We start from the raw sequence: 8,569 nt of genomic DNA on the forward strand, positions 1-8,569 counted from the left end.
CAATAAAAAAAATAAAAAATAAAAAAAATAAAATTAAATTAAAAAAATGTGCTCTATTTTAAAAAATGGGCTTAGATGGTTAAATATTTCATAAACACAAAGAATGTCATATAGATTACTTTAAAGCAACTTTCTATTTTATAAAACAAATTGATTGAGACAAAGGACACATAAGAAATCCTGGCTTACCCTTTCAGGTCTGATGGTAGATCCATATCCTAAGAAATCTTAAAGATAGTCAAGGGATCTCTAGAAAGACACCACGGTCATGGTCACAAAGAACAGTGGTCTTCATTGTACTCATTTCCCTCTGCCACATAGTGTGGAAGTCAAACATGGGAAGAGTGTAACGGCTCGCTCGTCACCCCGCTGATTAACACTCAGCAGGCATTCGCTCCTTCCTCGCTGTGCTGAAGCCCGGGGTCTCTGGGCTACAGCACAAATGCAGGGTGCCCTGATTTAGTCATACATTGGTCAAATACTGTCTGAATCCAATAACTGGGTAAACTTTGCTGTCTATTATGATTTCTGATGGGATACATACCTGGAAAAAGACACTAATGATAAATATCACACTTGGCAGGAAAAGAGAAAGTCAAATGGACAACTTTGATAAAGGGAGGAAAACTTTCTCAACAAAGGCACACCATAAATGGACCAGGAAGGGAAACAGAGCTCTGGCTCTGATGGACTAGGAGCTGCTGGGAAAGGGAGTGTCACTTTTCTTTGAGAGTGCTCCACTGGTGAGTGGGTGAGTGGGTGACACTCCCACACCAGGCCACACACACAAGGACATATGGGGCACACACTGCACTTGAGTTTTCTTAAGAAATACAAATGTGGGCGGGTAGAGAAGGGTGTGTGATTCTGGGAGGCTGGAGGAGGAAACGGATGCAATGAGAACATTACTCCATGGAAGTCTCAAACGCTAACAAAGCGTTTGCTCTCTGGACTGCTCTTTGAGTCTCTACTACACACGGAATACCTGTGTCACCTCGAGGCTCAGTAAGCATTCCTGGGGAGGAAGGGACAGATGAGCCGGAAGATAAGATCCTGACCTCCATACGTGACATGGCTATCACGCACACGAGCACACTGAAGCATGTAGTCACCCGCACAAGATGAAACTAGCAAAACATCCCAGCATGGCTTGCTGAGGGAGGGTCCCCCTTCTCTGGGGGGAATGACAATTGGTAAGTTGTCTGTTTTACCCCAGTGGCTAACATTACACATGTGTGCATACGGGAAGCAGTGACTGGAGGAGGGCCATGCATGAGGAGAATGGGGGGTGGGCGGAACTGGAAGAGAGAGTGGAGGAAGCGGGCATGGCCACATACACTGTTTACATGAACACCATTGTCAAAGAACACAGAGGAGCCTTATGTAAACATCAGAAATCTTACTTTTCACTTGGATATCATCCAACGCTTTGTATTCTGTGTCTTTAATCGCTAGCTCCACTCCATAGCCAGACAAGAGCATTTTTCGTGAACTTGGCTTCTGTTCAAATCATTTAAAAAACAGGAGACAATTAGGTGTCTTTCATTAAACTTAGTACCATGTCTTATTAGGGTTCTACAGCGAATCACTGATACTGGAGGCACACGTGTGTGTGTGGTTGGGCGCTGAGGCTTGAGCCCAGGGCTGTGCATGGATAAGGCAGTACTCCAGCGCCAGGCTACAGCCCTGCACAACACAAAAGGCTTTAACCACCATGCATTATTATTATCAGGGGGCACTCAGACTCTCTACATAGTCTACCAAAGAACCAGAATTTTGTTGATGACATCTTCCTTACTAAAAACTTGGTCGTGCCTTTTCAGTATTTTTTAGTGGAAAAGGTATTTTCTGGTCATAGCTACAGAGAGTTAACAGAGGCTCCAGTGCACCAAAGTGTACTTCTCTCCTTCCCCTCCACAAGACAGCCAGAGAGTAAGCAAGCGTAAATAACAAAAACCAGAGAAAGACGGACAGACAGACAGACAATAAAACACTCAGTGCTTAGTGCCTTAGAAACCCTGCTTAGATCCTTCTTCGAGTAGCTCAATAACTAAAATATTCCAAATGCCACAAAGTAAAGAGTGGCGACGTTGACCACACCTAAGTTATCTGCAATATTTCGATTATCAGAATTTTAGTGTCCCTGGAGAGTCCTCCAGCAAACAAGGCAGGTCATGGTTCCTCTTGCAGGAGGCAATGCAGATGACTTTCAGGAAGATGTCTCAGTTTCATCCCTATTCCATCCTGAAATTCCCATCCGCCATGTGGTGACCATCATCATCTGTCTTTCTGTTCCATAGGTTAGAAAACTGGTTTTAATTTGTCTAAGTGTACTAAATTCTTACAAGAAGCCATGTGTCTTTGAAGCCCAGTCTGCACAGGGACAGTTTGGTGCTCCTATATGTGAGAGAGGAAGTGTATGGACGGACTGGAGGGAAGGAAACTCATGTGGGATTCCCCTCTGTATGTTGTGAATATGTTTTATTATCATTGGTTAATAAAGAAGCTACTTTGGCCTGTGGCTAGGGCAGAATAGAATGAGGTGGGAAAACTAAATGGAATGCTGGGAGAAAGAAGGCAGAGTCAGAGAGAAGTCATGTAGCCTCCCCCAAGGACACAGACACCTAAGAACCTTATCAGTAAACCACGAAACTCATGGTAAAATACAAAATAATGAAAATTTAAGATATAAAAGCTAGCTTTCCATATGCTTAAAAGATTGGCCAAGCAGTGTTGTAATTAATATAGTTTCTATGGTTATTTCAGGTCTCTGCCTACAGGAAACTCCAGGAGTATACCACCCTTTACTCTATTGTTCCCCCTAACGTTTTTATTAGCCTTAAGATTAGGCTTATCAGCAGAGTGCCTATCTATTGGCCTGTTTTACTTCCAAATAGTAACATGTATGAATAACCTTTAGATACCCAGTACTTAAAACTGCTGCTCACACTAAAATTTAAGTTTCTAGTATCTTAGGAACACTGCAATTAGATATAGCATGTAGAAAGTGAGTTATTTATAATTACACTAATATGAAAATTTGAAAATGTTCTAAAGAGTTTTCAATTTCATGTAGCTACCCCCAAACAAAATTGTAGCTGGTAGCTTAGAATATTCAAGTCATAAGGCCACATATCTTGTCAGAGTTCATAAAGGAAACGCAATTCCATATAACCAATGTCTATTATAGGTACTAAAAAGTTATTGTCTCCTGGATAATAAAAGAAAAACGTTTATTAAATTTGTATTTGTATGTACTTTCTCGTTTGTAGCTTGGATTTGTGAACTGAAGAGCTCACAGACCAAGAGGGCTATGACAAATCTTGTTATTTTTATGTCTTCCCCACACAAAAGGCATCTGCTCAAAATGAAACGTCTATTTGCATTAAAAACACATGTTGATTAAATTTGTGTCATAGTACTGTGAGTGTATACGATGTCATTCATTAACTAGAAGGCCATAATTTAATGGTGCAAAGCATCCTCATGGTTACTATGATCCTATAGAAGTATATTTTTGGTTATATTATCCAAAGAATATTTAAGACAGATCCTCAAAAGACATGCATATCTTATGGCAACCATATTAGCACGGTGAAGATAAATAAGATAAATATCTACTTTTATCTCCTGCATCCATTTCTTTGAACGTGGCTCTTATCTCTGGTCTGCTCCACCGAGTATAGAATTACACCCACAGTGTGTTACTGCCATTGATGAATATACATCTATTCTGGCAGAGAAAGGAAAATGATTGAGAATTTCCACTTTAAAGAAGATCAGTTACATAGAATGCTTTGTATGCACACTCCAGTCCCGTCATTTGAGCCTCCTTTATCTTCACGTTTTTACTGAAACACTTTATTATCATCTAAATATACTATGGGTTCTTCACCTCCTGCCACTAAAATGTAGGTTTCTGAAAAAGGCACTGTTTCTGTATTACTGCCTTGTAAATAATACTTGACATAGAGGCACATGAAGAATTAATGACTGAAATATATTAATGTTTACAAAACATATATACTCAATGAACCTATGCTTTTGCTATATATTTTTAATCTTCATGTGGACTATTAAAATATCTATATTCTAGTTTACCCAAAAATGTAAGATTATTTAACAAGATTTCCTCATTACTAGTAATTAGCTTTGATTTAACTAAGCTCAAAGAATAAAGAGTTAAAGATAAGAATAATGAGGAGCACTGGAAAAAGACTTTAGTAATATATGATCAATATATGATCAATGGGATAGATAAACCTACAGATGACCTCCGCACCTCGGCTGCTCCGTTTTTTAACATGTAATTATTAGGATAACTGCAACATTCGCTCAGCTTTAGCATCCTAGGACAGGAGGATATGCCTGGGGCAGCCGAGGCTCTGCTCGTCTCTCCCGAAAACATGATGTTCTACAGTGCTTTACATCAACTGAGAGCAATTCTTAGAGCTACGCAAATGTATAGCAGTAACAAAGAAGATCTACATACAGAAACCTACGGGCTAAAGAAACAGGCATGCACAAGGAAATAAACTCTAATGAAGATAAATGTAGGAGCTGCAGACACTGGAGCAGAATGCAGGAAGATCAGACCCAGAGCAACCTCGAAACCAAAGGGCTTCCACACAGAAGATGAATAAAATCGACAAACCTTTAGTCTGGGCCAGAAAAGAAGCGCATAACACAAATTACTAATGTTGGTAAAACAAACAAACCAATAACAACACAAAGCATGTACCTTAATATAGTGGCGGAGAACATACAGAATTTTACCATTTTTAGATTTCTTGGACAATACTCTGTGAAATTCAGCAAATTCTCTTGTCCCAATTTCTGCATAGAGAATAATCACTGGTAAGCTCTCATTGCCTGTGGGAAACTTATGATCTCTTTCAAATAGGAAAGGCCTGGGTCTAAAATGGAAACAATACAGACTTTCAAAAGCAGTGAGAGTCAACAGCGTATCTGACATCTACCTATAATTCATACTTTCTTCTATCAAAGAACTCGTAATGTACATAACTACGGAAATAGGAAAATAGCAATAGAAAAAGAAGAAATTTGTTTTATCCAAAATGAACTATTAAAAATGTTTTACTTTCCACTAAGGTTCATTGTCAATAAAATAACAAAATTTTAATTATAATTCTAATCAACTAAAATTTATATTTAATTAAAGCAAATTTTCACTATAGTTCATATTCCCTGAAAACAGTTTCCAAATATTTAAAGACTATAATGTAGACATCCATAAAAATCAGTGTTCAACACCAAGAACTATGAATGAGTCCCTAGGGAAGGCTCAGGAGGGAGAGGAGGCCTGCAGATCGGTCTGCACCGCCTGTCCACACAGATCCTGACAGCTCCTTTCCAGACACTGGCCTGGCTACTCACAGTTTCTAGTAAATTACACCTTTACTATAAAGTCAGTTGCTATCATTTACTTCACACTTTCAGTTTCTGAGGCACAGACCAGTTAAATATTTAGGATACAGCAGAAAAGAAACCAGATAAAATAAGACTAGGTGAAAGAAATGCTCAGATTTCTTAGCAATTACTGCTTTAGGCCTCTATTTTGGCAGTTTCCCTCACACAGAAATTCAGACATACACACAGCATCTGATACATGTGCAAGGTGTGAGCAAGGGAGGAGGGCGGACGGCAGATTCATCCTCACACGTCTCTAATTCAAAACATTCCTGGTATCCTCAAGATTACTTACAACATGGGTTTTTTTTTTTTTTCTTTAAGAAAGGGCTTCAAAAGATAAAAAGCTTCATGCGGATATCTTTGAATGTCTCAGAGTATTAAATTTCTATTCCAGTTCTCTTCTGCACTGAGCACTTCTCTATTGTGTGACTTTACCTCGACGTAGCCTTACTCAGCAGCTTCTTAATCTCACTAATTTTGCAGGTGTGCTTCCCATGCACAACCACAAATGCAGCGCATCCGTCTGGTGGGGGCTCAGCAGCAGCAACCTGCAAGGCAAACGCGATGCTGTCTCTGTGGCTCGTCATTAGCACACCATCTTAAATACTAACTGTTTTCAGCTACAACAACTCATCTTTTACTATCGAGTTACTGTTCTAATTAATGCAAAATATTTTCTGTGAGTAGAATTGAAGAAATATTTAATAAAATCAACTTTATCCTAGAAGACATGTGCATGCAAGATTTTTGAAAAATTCTTTAAAATTTTTTGTATAAGTAATTTTTCTGGCACTGTATTTTCATGCTTTCCTAACTCCAAAATCAACAATATTTCTTTTTTTTCCAATTAGAGTCAATGACATCAATGGTGATAAAATCATCAACAGGTTATGGAATGAAATATACATCTGTGGAACACACTGAGTCAATGATGTTCAACATATACCGTGGTATTTACCCTCATTATGCACTTCTTAGGCGTTTTACCTGTTGGAACATCTGAACAGTCGGGGAGTATGCCCTTAGAGAGAAAGCAAACTTCAAGAGGTTGATGTGTATATTGTCTAAAAACTGCCCAGCTTTCTTCAGGATTAGGTTGTAGTAAGAATAATCTGATTCTACAAAGAGAAAAAGATGTTAGTATTTTACATTCAGCATACTGGCATATCCCATCTATAGTGCTAATTGAATTAATGTCAAATTATCATATTTTAAGTTTTGGTAAGCTGCTAAAGAAATAATTATTTTGTCCATTTCAGTATTTCCTCAGAAATCAAAAGGATGATATGGTTAAAAAAATCTTGCCCTTAAAATCTATTTGGGATCTTAATGAAAGCCTGGAGAGGGAGGGGGAGAGGGGTGGGGGGAGGGGGAGAAGGGGGGAAGGAGGGGGGAAGAGTGGGAGGAGGGGGGGAAATGGGAGACTGGGAGGAGGTGGAAACTTGTTTTTTTTTTTCCTTTTCTCAATAAAAAAAAAGAATTAAAAAATATCTTTAAGAGTATAAAAGCAAAAATACACTGGTAATAAAACTAAAGCAAGGCCAATAAACATTTGTCCAAACTCACAGAATGTACAGCAGTATGTGTGATCTTTACATTTTAAATGATAAGGATGTGTCCTCACAGGTTAACTGACTCAGGCGAAGGGCATTCACAGGGCACATGTGAGCACTCTCTGTTCTCCCTGCTCACTTCTGCTGTAGCCTATTCAAAGTCTAGTAAATCAAGAGAAAAATCCTAGATGCAAAGCTAATATTATTTCAAGGAAATTTTGGTTAAATAACTCAATAATTTTGATTTTTTCTTTAATATACACTCACTACTGTTTGAGTTTTCCTACAGGCCTTGTACCTTAGAAATGAATGCTTAGACCAGTGTCTTAGGGTTTCTATTGCTGTGCTAAGGCACAGTGGCCCAAAGCAATCTGGGGAGGAAAAGGGTCAGTTGCAGCTTACATGTCCTGATCACAGACCTTCCTGAAGGGAAGTCAGGGCAGAAATGTGGGCAGGAACCTAGAGGTAGGAACCTGAGCAGCAAGACCATGAACAGACCGACCACAGAAGAGAGCGGCTTATAGGCTTGCTCCCCAGCCATTGCTTTGCTTGCTTTCTCTTTCTTCTTTCTTCCTCCCTCCCTCCCTTCCTTTCTTCTTTACCTCCTTTACTCCTTTCTCTTTTCTTTTCCTCCTCTCCTGCTCACTCCCTCCTTCCCTTCTTTTTCTCCCCCTTTTCCTCCCTTTCTTCTTCCCCTTTCCAATTAAGCTTCCCTCTGTACAGCTGACTCTAGCTGGGCAAGCTGATATAACGACAGGCAGCACGGTTTCTCTTAAATAATCTTTTCAACTTTAGAGAGGGTTTTTCTTTCTTTGAGACAAGGTCTCATGTAGCCCAGGTTGACATCTGAGCCAGTTTATTACAGAATGACCTTGATCTTCTCATCCTTCTGCACCATAAATGATGGGCTAGCAAGAGTGCACCATGAAGTCTGCTTCCTTGGCAATGCTGGAGATCAAATCAGGGCTTCCTGCCTGCTACGCACCAACAGAACTACATGCCCCACCTTCAATTTAATGTTCAGATTCACCAATGCAATTTGCATTCAAATTTAACTATTACCACTTAAAATATATCTAATGCATGCATGTAAGTATAAATTTCATATGCTAAAATGTGTACATCACTTACCTGTTTGTTTATAAACTGCTAACTCTCTCACTGTCTCCACAAACTGCCAAAACCTTTCATTGCTTTCTTCTGCCATAAACTCACTGTTAAAAAAATGATCCATGAATAAATGAAAACAAAATTAGTTTAGATACTATAAATCACACTGCTAATGCTAAATAACTGATATCAATTTGTGCAACACAATATGGAAATAAATTGACCTTCTCATCTGGGGTAATTACATATGCATATATACATATACATATATACAATCATCTGGGGTAATTACATATGCATATATACATATACATATACACAATTGTGCTAAGAAGACAACACTGTGTATTACTTCTGACTTTTTCTCTTTTTTTTGTCTTTTTTTCCCAACATGATTTTATTTATTTATTTTTTTAATTGAGAAAAAAAATTTCTGCCTCCTCCCAGCCTCCCACTCCTCCCGCCCTCCCCCC

At 38.9% G+C, this 8,569-nt stretch overlaps 1 protein-coding gene across 2 annotated transcripts in view; it reads right to left on the reverse strand.

Annotated features, from left to right (window-relative positions):
• Window positions 1-8,569, reverse strand: part of Uggt2 (UDP-glucose glycoprotein glucosyltransferase 2) — a 97,955-nt gene that overhangs the window by 84,204 nt on the left and 5,182 nt on the right. The window contains exons 2-6 of one of the 2 annotated variants that reach the window (XM_026783237.1): window positions 8,118-8,200; window positions 6,421-6,551; window positions 5,869-5,981; window positions 4,742-4,916; window positions 1,404-1,500 (exon numbers count right to left, since the gene is read on the reverse strand). In XM_026783237.1, coding sequence (XP_026639038.1) covers window positions 1,404-1,500; window positions 4,742-4,916; window positions 5,869-5,981; window positions 6,421-6,551; window positions 8,118-8,200 — 599 coding nt within the window. Of the gene's footprint in view, window positions 1-1,403; window positions 1,501-3,621; window positions 3,667-4,741; window positions 4,917-5,868; window positions 5,982-6,420; window positions 6,552-8,117; window positions 8,201-8,569 lie in introns of those variants that run through there. The other variant, XM_026783238.1, reaches the window with a different exon arrangement.

Source organism: Microtus ochrogaster, chromosome 17, assembly GCF_000317375.1.
Source record: "Microtus ochrogaster isolate Prairie Vole_2 chromosome 17, MicOch1.0, whole genome shotgun sequence".
Taxonomy (NCBI): domain Eukaryota; kingdom Metazoa; phylum Chordata; class Mammalia; order Rodentia; family Cricetidae; genus Microtus; species Microtus ochrogaster.